Here is a 13,760-nt window from a genome sequence, read left to right as displayed (position 1 = left end):
TCAGAAATGTCTTCCACAGGGATGAAGCCTTAAATAAGTTGTGCAGCCCAGTCCCAGGGACTCTATCTACAAACCCTCCCTTAAGTGTCAGGGAACATTGCAGAAAAGGGAGCAGAAAGATTTGAAGAGCCCAAGGATTAGGGAGTTTGCTCCCTAGTAACACCAGAAGATACACCCATGAAGTCTCACCAAGACAACTGCCCAAACGTGAGCTGAACAAAGATGACAACAATGAACATACCAAACTGGATGGAGAAAAGCCCATGAGGCTAACAGAGAACTACAGGCAACCGAGGAAAGCTGGGAATAGAAGTGGTCCTCCCTAAGGAAGAGCACACTGATTGGTTGTCTAATACCAAACAGACAGCCTCCAAAACATCGTATTAGGGAGCATTATATGAACTTAACAGGTTATATTTAGGAGTGTATATATATATATATATATATCTTACTTATATCCATACTTATATGCATGCAATAACAATTAGCTTTAAGAAAATAGGTCATGTGTACTCACTCATATTTGGTTTCTAGCCATAATTAAAGGACAGTGAGCTTATAATTCGCAATCCTAGAGAAGCTAAATAACAAGGTGAATCCAAAGACAAACATATAGGCATCCCCCTGAATATTAACCTTCATCAGGCGATGAAAGGAGACAGAGACCCAAATTGGAGCACAGGACAGAAATCTCAAGGTCCAAATCAGGAGCAGAAGGAGGGAGAGCATGAGCAAGGAACTCAGGACCGTGAGGGGTACACCCACCCTCTGAGACAATGGGGATGTTCTTTCGGGAATTCATCAAGGCCAGCTGGCCTGAGTCTGAAAAAGCATGGGATAAAACCGGACTTGCTGAACATAGCGGACAATGAGGACTACTGAGAACTCAAGAACAATGGCAATGGGTTTTTGATCCTACTGTACGTGCTGGCTTTGGGAGGGCCTGGGCAGTTTGGATGCTCAACTTACTAAACCTGGATGGAGGTGGGCGGTCCTTAGACTTCCCACAGGTCAGGGAACACTGATTGCTCTTCAAGCTGATGAGGGAGAGGGACTTGATCGGGGGAGGGGGAGGGAAATGGGAGGCGGTGGTGGGGAGGAGGCAGAAATCCTCAATAAATAAATAAATTAAAAAAAAAAAGAAAATAGGTCATGAATTTGAAGGAAAGCAGGGAAGAGTATATGGGAGGGTTTGAGGGGGGAAAGGAAAGGGAGAAATGTAACCAAATTATAATCTCAAAAATAAAATACAAATCTTTTTTTTAAAAAAAAAAAGACTTTATTTCATCTAAATCCCCTAAGGGACAACAGTGTAAATAAGGGCAGTGAAAAAAAATGACTTTAGGAACAAAAGAAAAAAAGGAGAGAGAAAGAGAGAGAGGGAAAGAAGGAGGAAGGGAGGGAAGGAAGGAGGAAGCAAGGAAGGAAGGAAATTTTAGCCAGGTATGGTAGTACACACATCTTTAATCCCAGTACTTGGGGAGGCAGAAGCAGGTAAATCTCTGTAAGTTGTGTGTTTTGTTCACTGATAAATATATAAATCCCAAAGCAGTGTGGACCTGGTTTATCATAAATGTGGAATGAAACTCTACTTCTCTGAAAGACAATTAAATCACATAAACATCTAACAACAACAGATGGTTAAGAATACACAAAACTCATTCCACATGTGACCGAAATTGTGTTAAAGCTGTTAGTGAAGTGTATGAAGAACTGAAATCACTTTGTCTCACTACACTGAATAGCTTCCTAAAAATATAATGTAGTGAGAAGCCGAGGCCTTCCAGGAGAAATGGAGGCCTTTACGCTGCCTCCCTGTGACTGTTAAGGAGAGTCATCGGGATGAAAAAGAGTAGAGCTGCTTCCAAGAAAGCAAGTAGAGAGGAAGACAGTGGAAGTCAGCTTCAGAAACTCAGAATGGCAGCAACAGAACCCGGGACAACGTAGAGAAGCAGATGGGGACACACAGATACACAGATACACAGACACACAGATACACAGTTCCGCCAACCACAATCCCAATCATGGCTTACTGGTGAGGAGAGAAGACACGACCACCTCATCTCTTAAAAATAAGCTGGTGACCATGGTAAAAAGAGACTTGTCCTAGGGAACAAACTTACAGCCCTCACCAGCCTGCAGTGCAATTTCTGGTTTAGGTAAGAATGATCCCTCTGGCAGCCAGTGTAGTAGAGAGGAACCCCATTTTATCACTACCACTAGAGGGTGAGCTTTTGACAGGGAATCTGTTTAAAACTGAGCAACATTAGGGGCCTGGGAATAGAGAGCAACCACAAGCCAGGGAGTTATAATTTAACATGGCACAGCCCTTGGGCAAGAGACTTATAAAAAGCAGGAAGACACTTATAAAAAGCAGGAGGGCCAGATGCTGACGAGCTGAAATTGTAACCTACAGGAGGGTTGGCTCAGAGCACTGAATGAATAAGCCCATTTTTGCTGGCCCAAACAGGCGCACTGATGGAAATAACCATACTGTCTGATAGCTCTGGGCATGGGATCTGACTCTTTAGTTGCCTATCTGCTATCCATAACTGCAGAACCCAAGGACTCTGAAGTCCACCAGCATGGGGACTAAGACTTAGATCATGAACATAAGAACACCGGTCCTTCGTCTGTACACATCTCAAAGCTGTGGCTGATTCTTATGCATTTAACATATTTGAGAGATGGCCCCTGCTAGAACATTAGCTACTCCCTTGGATATAATCTAGGGAAACTCAAGAGAGTGAGAAGACTTGGCTAGCCCACAGACTGCTAAGCTAACTGTGACCGGCAGAGGCCCCTGGTACATAAAGAAAGCTCTATTAGTGGAGACACTTTTGGTGGATAACGGACACTTGAACAACAGACTAACACCAGCAGAAATCACATGACTAACAAGAGGCAAGTTCACCTGGCCCTCTGTGCATGCCTCCCCACCCACCCGCACATCTCATGCACTTAACTGGTAGTCTACAAGTTTTACAACTCCAGCACTTCATCCCTCCCCCCACCATGCTTCTGAGTTTTCTTTGCTTTTTTTCTGTATGTACATGTTCATATGTATGCATATGTGTGTCCTGGTGCACATGTATGATTGTGTGTAGGTCAGAGGTAGAAAGGTGTCTTCCTCAATATCTACCTTACTTTTCTAAGTCAGGGTCTCACACTAAAACTGGAGCTTACACATGAGGTGAAGATGGATGGACCTCAGGGATTGTCTCTTCACCCCCAGCACCGGGACTACAGGCAAGAGCTTCTGGATGCTGGTGATGACGCTGGTCCTTATGCTTGGACCTTGGGCACTCTGCTAACCAAGCCATCTCCCCAGCTCTTTTTTATTTTTAGTTCCTTCCTTTTCACATCAGTTTTAGCAGTAAAAGTTGACATTTTTTAAATTCCCCATTGTACATTCTTCTAAGTTTTGTTTGTGCTTTTTCCATTGTTGAATAATCTTTTCCTTTCCCTATCTTGTCCCCTCCTACCATGTTTCCACCTTTCCCCCTCTCTACTGTACTTTTAATACCATTTTATCTTGTTGTAAAAACTCACATGTATCTGCCATTTAAGTGGTGTGTGTGTGTGTATGTACACACAACATTGGTTCTCTCCTTCCAGCATATGGGTCGCAGGGATCAAACTCAGATTGTCAGGTATTACAACATGTACCCTTACTCTATAAGTCATCTTGCCCACCCAAGCTTTTACATTTTATTTCTTTTATCTAATTTTGCCATTATTGTAAAATCTTGATGCTCTTGGGTTGTTTGTAATCTCATGCTCTTTCCTCTTCCCTTCTAGAACCATTATTTTCTGTCTTTTTTCCCTTTTAATTAATCTTGCTTCTCCTCCATTTTCCCCCTTTTCCTGTCTTCTTCATTTCATTCACCTATAATTTTTTATAATTACCTAAAACAATTTTTGTTTTTGTTTGTTTGTTTTGGTTTTTCGAGACAGGGTTTCTCTGTAGCTTTGGTGCCTTTCCTGGAACTAGCTCTTGTGGACCAGGCTGGCCTCGAACTCCCAGAGATCCGCCTGCCTCTGCCTCCTGAGTGCTGGGATTAAAGGCGTGTGCCACCACAATCCGGCCTAAAACAATTTTTTTTTTTTTTTGGTTTTTCGAGACAGGGTTTCTCTGTGGCTTTGGAGCCTGTCCTGGAACTAGCTCTGTAGACCAGGCTGGTCTCAAACCCACAGAGATCCGCCTGCCTCTGCCTCCCAAGTGCTGGGATTAAAGGCGTGCGCCACCATCACCTGGCCCTAAAACAATTTTTCATGGTACATTCAGAACTAGTTTTCCCATTCACTGTTTCACAATCATTGGTGATCAAGTGGGCAGGGTTTAACCTATTTTAGTGTATGTCTACATCTTACATGGTTTGATGCTGTTTGTTTTCTCCTCTGAGTGGTACTGAGGTTTGAGCCTTCAAGAAAAAAAAAATCCCCAAATAAAACTAGAAATCTACACAAACAAATGTATAACATACATACAAGAAATATTAAGGTAGCATGACTCCATTAAAATATCCTATATCATCAGCCACTGAATTGAAAGATTAATTAAACTGCTGACTGAAAATGTCAGAAGTTCAGTAGTGGAGATGATCAGTGACCTGGAATACCACACAAGCGTGCAGATTAACTCAATCCAGAATCTGGGGAGGAAAATCAGCAAGAGAGGAAAGATCAGACAGTTAACAATATGAATGAAAAGTCATAATATGATAAACAAGATCAGAAAAAAATCTAGATTTCAGAAACTAAATAGAAACAGTTGAATTTTTTAAGAAAGAAAGAAAACACAGTGGAAAGCACCAATAAGATACTTGAGCAACCAGAAGAAGGAATGTAAAGGATGAGGATGCAGTTGAGCAATCAGGACATTCAAACGTTACGAGAAAAAACAAATTAGCATGACAGTGTTCAAGAGGCCAGCCTAAAGTCCACAGGATGGAAGGGGCTGAGATAAGAACTAAGGCACAGGGAATGTGATGTGTGCACATCACAAGAAAGTGAAGATAAAATACTTAGAGAAACTGAGAAACAATATTGTGAAAAATGGTCACTCCACCAAAAGCAAGCTACAGACTCAATGTGAGCCTACCAACATTCTAATGCCATTCTCAGTGTTCACAGAAAGAGAGAAAATAGACTTAAAATTCATATGAAAACAAAAAATAAAAATCCAAAGAAATCCTGAGCAAAATAAATAATGCTGGAGGCATCGCCATCCCTGGTTTTAAGTTATACTACAACACTATAGCAGCAAAGACAGCATGGTGCTGGTACAGACAAACACATCAATGGAACAGAGGACCAAATACAAACCCACACAACACCAACTGCATGATTTTTGACATATGTTTTAAAAACAATACTGGAATAAAAGATGCATTTTCGACAAACAGTGCAAGGAATTCAGGCCATGCATATGTAGAAGAACGAAACCGCATCTCTGATTTCATTCTGCACAAAAATCAACTCTAATGGAATCAAAGACTTTAAGGTAAAACTTGAAATTCTGAAACTCTTACAAGGAAAACGGCTGGGGAGATAGTTTAGCCCAGTGGTTCTCCACCTTCCTAACGCTCTGACCCTTTAATACCAGTTGTTCCCAACCTTCCTAATGTTGCGACCCTTTAACTCTTTAACACAGTTCCTCATGTTGTGGGTACAGGTTATTTCTAGCAGCATGGGCAACTTACCAGTGGATATAGCACTGAGAAGAAACATTTCTTCCTCTTTTAACTGCATGCAAACCTCAGGGAGGGTGACACCTAATGAGACCTCTTCCCTACCTGCTAACTGCCTACAAACCCTCAACAAGACGAGACCACCACACTCCATGACGGAATGCTGACAGACCCTGTCTTGTACAGGTAACCACTGCTGCTAACAGCCTAAAAGAACAAGAAAGGCTTTTATATTGTTTGAATTTTTCTCTTAATATTTGAATAAAGAATATAGAATAATTGTATATCTATTTTCTCTTCAAATCCTTTTATATCACATATCATAGAGCCTCTAGAAATGTCTTCAACAAAATCCCAAAAGAATTAGGACTTAGCCAGGTGTGGTGTCGCACACCTGTAATCCCAGCACCAGGGAGGCAAAGGTGCACAGATCTCTGAGTCTACATAGTGAGTTCCAGGTCAGCCAGGGATACACAGTGAAACACTATCTTTTCTTTAAAAAAAAAAAAAAAAAAAAAAAGAAGAAGAATTAAGCATGACATGGGCCAATATTATTTTATTATCATTTTGAAAATAACTTGGACCTCTAGAGTTCTGCAACCACACTCTTTCTGATGGTCTTAGAGAAACCATGCATCATCCCTTTAGTTTAAGCCCTCCTAATGTTTTTTCTTTACATTTTAATATGAATTTTCTCAAATTCACTTCTAGATGAACTTGGAGAATTTGCTGATATCAATATACCACTACCTAGACTCTACAAATGATACTTCATTTCTGTATGCGAATTCATACGTCTTACTTTTTTTCTCCATAGTTTTTTTTTTTATTATTTCATTTTTTTAAGTGTATGAGTGTTTTGTCTGTATGTATGTGTGCACTACATGCATGCCTGGTGCCCAAGAAAGTCGGAAGAGGGTATCAGGTCCCCTGGAACTGGAGTTACAGATGGTTGTGAACCATGTAGGTGATGGGAACTGAACACAGTCTTCTGTAAAGAACAAGTGCTCTTTCTCACTGAGCATCTCTCCAGTCCTCCTTAGTTTTTATAATCCATTTCAAGCTAAGCTATAGATATCAGTATATGCCCCCCAAGTACTGTGTGTATACATATACAATATGCACGCATATACAATTTAATAGATTCAAACAAATGCTATGCATTTGTGTACCGCAAATTTCTATCTAGATACAGAACATGGTTCTCACCCGGGAGAGTTCCCTCCTACCATTCCAGTAATTCTTTACCCATCCCCAGGGCCTCATACACATTTACTGTTTGTTCGTTCTTTCTTTCTCTCATTCTTTCACACTATATTTGCCTTCTCTATAACTTTACATAAATAGACATATTCCATATGTACTTATAAAATTTCTCTTTCTCAATTTGTCAATAGTTTTTTGATCTACCCATAGTATTTTTCATAATTATTAGGAGTTAACTGACCTACCATAAAAATGACTATCAGGATGAGGCAGATGCCCACTATGATGAGGAAAGGAATCAGATAGTACTCCAAAGGAAGACTCAGTTCTGGAACTAAGATTACATGGCCCCTAGAAGAAAGAAAAATTAATAATTTAGAGTTAGTAACAATTATCAAGTTATGCTATCTTAAAAAGATTAATGACATAGCCACTAAATTCAAATCTACTTTGCACATCTCATTTTCTAAGATATGACTTACATAATTTAAGACAGATGTTCTCAACCTGTGGGTCAGACAACCCTTTCACAGGGGTCATCTAAGACCATCAGAAAACACAGATGTTTACATTACAATTCATTACAGAAGCAAAATTACAATTATGAGGTAGCAACAAAAACAACTCTATGGTTGAGAGACACCACATTAAACAATATTAAAGGGTCACAGCATTAGGAAGGTTAAAAAACCACTGGTTTAAAGGATATTTTTTATATTTTTAAAGTCTATTTTGTATATTTTTCAGAATAACCCCTGAAGGAATATTATTTACTGAATGCAGTGAACTATACGAGAGTTGTATTTTATATGGAACATCAGCATAACAGAAACTGTAGGGCTAGAGAGATGGTTCAGTGGTTAAAGGTACTTGGTGCTGTTGGCGAGGACCTGGTTTTGAGTCACAGCATCCACAAGATGGTCCACAACCATTCATAACTCCAGCTATAGAGGACCCAACACCTTCTTATGACCTCCATGGACACTAGACACACACATGGTGAGCATATACACATTCAAAGAAAAAAAAACATAGAAACAAAATAATAAAGCTTTAAAAAAAAAAAGTAGCATCTGAGTAATGCATAATAAGGTACATTCATTGTTCCCACCAACATAAAAACTCTACAGACTTGGGCCGGAGAGATGACAGCTCAGTGCTTAAGAGCACTTGCTGCTCTTGCAGAGGGACTGGCTTCAACTTCTACTTTCTATACTGGGTGACTCATAACCACGTCTAACTCCAGCTAAAAGATCACATGCCCTCTTATGGCCTTTGCAGGCGTCAGACATGCACATGTGCACATACATATATGTTGACAAACACTCATGAGTATAAAATAAAAATAAACACACCTTTTTTTCAGACACTCTACAGCAGTAATCCTCAATCTTCCTAATGTGTGACCCCTTAATACAGCTCCTTATGTTGTGGTGACCCCTAGTCAAAAAATTATTTCATTGATACTTTATAACTATAATTTTGCTACTGTTATGAATCATAATGTAAATATCTGATATGCAGGATATCTGATGTTTGAACCCAAAGGGGTCACAACCCACAGGTTGAGAACCACTGCTCTAGAGAAATTACCTAGGACAATACACACAGTCCCTGTGCCCCTGCATTCATCTGTGAGATATGCCATGAAAACATCTCACGAAATTTCTAGGAGTGATTTCTTGTACACTTCCATGTTCTCCACAGTTTGGCTGCAGAAATATGTATGTTGTGGGAATGGAAACCAGCAGATATTCCCTCTCTCACTCCTCTTTGTTACAACCGTGCTGTTGGAGCTGTGACTTCACTATTACTAAACAGCTGGAACCCTACTAGATGCAAACTATGGTCAGAGTTGAGTTCACTGATGTGCATGTCACATGTGGCCACACTTTACACAGCATGGAAGCATTGCTTTACAAGTCCCCTAGGCTAAGGAGGGGCCTACCGCACTCAGCAGTGTGGATGTTCTCTCCTTTGGAAGGACTGCGGTACTAGACCAGAGCAGAGGCAGCCATCTTACCCTACGATTCACTGCTAGGTGATTTTTTTTTAAGGTAATAATGCCACATACTCAGTTCAGGTAAAGTAATGACACTCAGTATAAAACAACAACAACAACAAAAATCCAAGTTGCTTCTTTTCCCACTAACAGAGGTCTTTAGGATTCACAGTACTTATGAAAAAAAACTATTTTGACTTCCAAACTGTTTTTACTACTATCATTTGTCAAATCTGCATCTAAGGAATTCAATTAACCTGCAACAAGTATAAACAATACCAGGGATTTCACCCAAATAATGCAAATACCCTCCAAAAACTTGCAAGGATTGCAAGAATACAGTGTAACTTTTCAGCAGAATAGAGGATAATAAATTATTTCACATGAATTTTTGTAGCTTTGTTTAAAATACCTAGGTGATAATAGCATTGGTGCTGAAAGAAGAAACCAGCAGCAGGCTTGGAACCTGCCTCATCATCTCTTCTAGCAAAAGGCCATTTCAGAAAATAATTTCATCTGGGCACAAACCCTCTGCACTACACCAATGGTGCCTCTTGTGTGAGCCATCCATCTTCTGGTACGTCACTGCCACATCCCCACCGACATGCTACAATTAACAGTGCTGCTGTCCAAACGCTGGACTGCTCTGCTAACCGATGACAGCTTCTTCATCTTTCAGCAGTTCGCTTATACTTCCTGTACTCCAGTTCCTCTTTTCTTCGTGTTTATGACTTACATAGAAACATTCCCCCATATGACAAAACAAACACGGTTCTGTGATTTAGCATGATGACTTGCTTAGAAATAACTTGCTAGGCAAGAAGAAATAAGTTATAAAAAAGCACATCAGGAAGTTCCAATAAAGTAAAATTAACACATGTTAGAATAAACATGGTCTGGAATTCACTACAGACATTCCCAGAGGCACTGCTGGGATTCAGTGGTCTGGATTCTAAACCTAAAATTCTACATGTCCTATTCACGCTAGCCTGCCACATTTCAAATCACTTTAGCTATGGTCAAGACATTCTACGATAAGTATAAATATTCTGAAATTGATTAAGTATTTTACGCATTTTGAATTACAGGTTGTCCTGGCTAGTTTACTGTCAACTTCATAAAAGTTAGTTATCTGAGAAGAGAGAGCCACAATCCAGAAAATCTCTAAGACTGGTCACAGGCAAGCCTGTGGGACATTTTGTTAACTAGTGATGGATGCGGGAGGGCTCAGACCATTGTTGGTGGTGCCACCCCCGAGCTGGGGTTTAAAAGAAAATAGGCTGAGGAAGTCATTAGGAACAAGCCAGTAAACACTGATCTTTTATGGCCTCTGCTTCAGTTCCTGCTTCCAGGTTCTTGCCTTGACTTCCCTCATGTGGGGCTGTTACCTGGGAATGTAAACAAAATAAACCATTTCCTCCATAGACTGCTTTTGGTCATGGTGCTTTATCACAGCGATTATGCCCCTAACTAAGACACGAATTCAATACACTTTCAAATTACCGCCCTTTCCTAGCCAGACTGCTAATGGTAGAGGTAGTGACAGTGACTACCTATGGCTGAGAACTGTTTCCTATTTTGTGTCTATTGCGGGTGAACCTACAGATTCACCCCAGATTAATCTCAATTTGGGGAACAAGAACAACAAAGAGGTACTTAAGCAATTCTAGTAATTTCTTACCACATCACATTCTATGGCCATGCAGCTAATATTGACCTTTGAAGCACAGAAATGTGCAATGGAGGAAATAAGGTTTATTCTGTGTTTGTATTTTCAGGTTAATTTCAAAAGTGATGTCAAGGCCTACATGTGAAAACAAATTGCTAATTTCCCAGGCTCCCCACTGACACACACAGCCAATAAAGTACAGAGCTTTCAGAACCACACACCAGAGTCTTTGATCCATCCAATTATCAAAGAAACAACCTGTGATGAGCTCAAATGTTGGCTACAGTTGCACATGCTGGAAACTGAACTCAGGTTCTCCACAAGAGCAGTATACCCCCTTAATTTCTGTGCCATCTCTCCAGTGCCCCTACGTGCTACTATTTTTCACAGTGATTAAATTAATTAGACAGTGTTTAAAAAAATAAAGTGAAATTTATTCTTAATATGATTAAAAGTTAGATTCCTATTTTGAAACAAACTATCTCACTAATGTACAAAGTAAAGATACCCACTATCTCTACTGATTACCATGTGTTAAAGGTACTGTTAGTGCATTTAGATGACAGAAAGAAACTCAAGTAGAAAAATTAGAAAGGAAAGGTGAAGCCGTTCACATGTGTAATAGAAAAATTATTATCAACCATAAAATAATTTTGGCAATCACAGATTAACATCACCATATAAAATAAGCTTTCATTTATGCAAAGTAAACTCTCCTTAGAAAATGTAATGACAGAGTAAAGTCTATCAATAATTGTAACCAATAAAATACCTCATCAGAAGCCATAAATGGAAAACTTATGTTTAGCCACACCAGCAAATCTCTATAGCATGAACATATTTTTAATACATAATCAAATACAAAAGAAACAATTGCTTACAATACAGTGATTTATATTAAGAAGAGATAATTTAGTGCAATCTATGAGCACATAATAAAATAATCTTCTCCAGGCCAGCCAGGGCTACATAGTAAGATCTTATCTCTAAATAAATTATTATCAATGTAACTAAAATTATATAATTCTAGTCTAATATAAGGAACAATGTGAAGTTACATGATATTTTTGATATTCATTACTTACCCTTTTTCATATGTGAATTCATCTTTCAGGGAATTAGCTGATGATTCACCAATGAAGACAGATGGAATGTCAATTTTCTTTAATGTTTCAACTGTGTAAAAGAACAGTAAGTTTATTTGTAAAAAGCTAGCATTTAAGGTTCTGTCTAACAGCAGCAAATAAAATTGGAAGCAATCACATTCAGAGTCCACAGCCTACTATCTGGCCCACCAGACTGTAGATTTATACTCACACCAGTGTTCAGAAGCACTGCACAACAAGACAAGGGCAATGATGCTCATACACACACACACACACACACACACACACACACACACACACACACACTCAGTTCTCTCAACATCTTACAGAACAGAAACATAAATTTTTATCTTTAATATTTCCATTTTACTTACTCTCCTAAATACATAAAACTTTAACTATCAAAGAACAAAGAAGATGGCAATATTTCAACCTTCCTTCCCACAAATTATCTAACTCCTAAGTAAAGAGGAAAAATTTTACTTTACATACCCAATTCCAAGACAGAGACAAGCCACTGATGTAAAACCATTTTAAAGGAGTCTAAGAGACAGCACCATGACCCTGGCTCTCAAGCGGGAAATGGTGACAGGGACTAACTAGCATAAAGCAAAGAGCTAAGGGAGTTCCGACTTCCTCCTAGAGGTTACAGCAGAGCTAGCTTCTGACTGCTTTTCCCAGAAACTGGATTCTGACCTCTGTATTTAAAGCCAAAATGAAATGTCACACAAAAAGAAAAAAAAAGATTTTTGTTTTTAAAATTATCTACTACTCAGGTTTGGAAATAAAATAATCAGAAACACAAATAAAAACAATCTTCTCCAGGGGGAGATTTGATGAAGACAGCCCATTTAGGGCTGAGTGTTCCAAGGAGATTTGATGAAGATAGCCCATTTAGGGCTGAGTATTCCAAGGAGATTTGATGAAGACAGCCCATTTAGGGCTGAGTGTTCCAAGGAGATTTGATGAAGACAGCCCATTTAGGGCTGAGTGTTCCAAGGAAATATCAATCTTTGCATAATGTCTGACTGTGGGTCTCTGTATTTGTCCCACCTCCTGCAAGAACTTCTCTGATGGTGGAGCTTAGATTGTTCAGGCTGACAAAGTACTTTACCCAATGAGCCCCATCACCAGCCCTAAATTTTTTTTGACAAAGCTAAGAATTATATTCCCTTTGTAAGAGATTTTATTCTTTCATGAAGATACTGTGATAAAGTGTGAGAGAGACTTGAAGCTATTGACTTATAATTGTTAGTAATAACATCTACTGACCTATGAGATCAAGAAAGAATCAGAACAGTCCTCACGTTAAAAAAGCTTGAGTTTGAATTAGAATTCTGGTCAAAGGAAGCCTTCTTTTATTTTGTCAATAATGTACACAAATCACATATATCACCCAAGTTAGGATGTATCAACTGAGATTTTAAAACTTAAAGGAGGGAATTTTAAAAAGAGAAAAGAAAAGTCAAATCTCCAGTCTTTTGCACAGCAGTGGCACAGCAATGGCACATGCATCAGGATAACGAAAGCTCTCTAACTGGACTTCTGCTCAATAGGACAGACTTCAGGCCCGGTACTGTAAACCCAGCACCATCCACGGCTGGTGAGGTGATGGACTCTGGTGGAGAACCTACTAAGGCCACTTTCCTAAGGCAGCATAATCCTAACTGCATTCTAAATACTTATCCCTACACCCACAGGTCAGTGAAGCTCTCACCCTGTCAAAGAAGCTTCCCTTTGCAGCAGATGGAGACCACTGCAGAGATCCACAACTGGTCAAAACACAGAACACAAGCGACTGGAATGCCAAATCTCAACTGATACATCTACAATACAACCCTATGCCTAAGGTACAAGAAAATTGAGTAAGAAAGAGCAGAAAGATTCTAAAAGACAGGGGACTGGGATGCCTGATGCAAGATAATATCTTCTAGACAAGACAGGAAAACTGTACCCAACAAATATGGTTGTCCAAACAAGACCTGCACAAAGACAACCCCAGCTGACGTGTCAGCATTGATCAGAAATGACCACAAGGGGCTGTAGGAAATCAATGGCTGCCGAGAGTGACAGAGAGATAGAGA

The 13,760-nt window shown here is 39.5% G+C and overlaps 1 protein-coding gene across 2 annotated transcripts in view; it reads right to left on the bottom strand.

Moving 5' to 3' along the window:
- Positions 1-13,760, bottom strand: part of Rnf13 (ring finger protein 13) — a 91,286-nt gene that overhangs the window by 14,963 nt on the left and 62,563 nt on the right. For both annotated transcript variants that reach the window (XM_005344008.3, XM_013348753.2), the window contains exons 6-7: positions 11,656-11,746; positions 7,145-7,250 (exon numbers count right to left, since the gene is read on the bottom strand). In XM_005344008.3, coding sequence (XP_005344065.1) covers positions 7,145-7,250; positions 11,656-11,746 — 197 coding nt within the window. The remainder of the gene's footprint in view (positions 1-7,144; positions 7,251-11,655; positions 11,747-13,760) is intronic.

Source organism: Microtus ochrogaster, chromosome 1 (genome assembly GCF_000317375.1).
Source record: "Microtus ochrogaster isolate Prairie Vole_2 chromosome 1, MicOch1.0, whole genome shotgun sequence".
Classification (NCBI taxonomy): domain Eukaryota; kingdom Metazoa; phylum Chordata; class Mammalia; order Rodentia; family Cricetidae; genus Microtus; species Microtus ochrogaster.
This window is presented reverse-complemented; position numbering and strand designations above follow the sequence as displayed.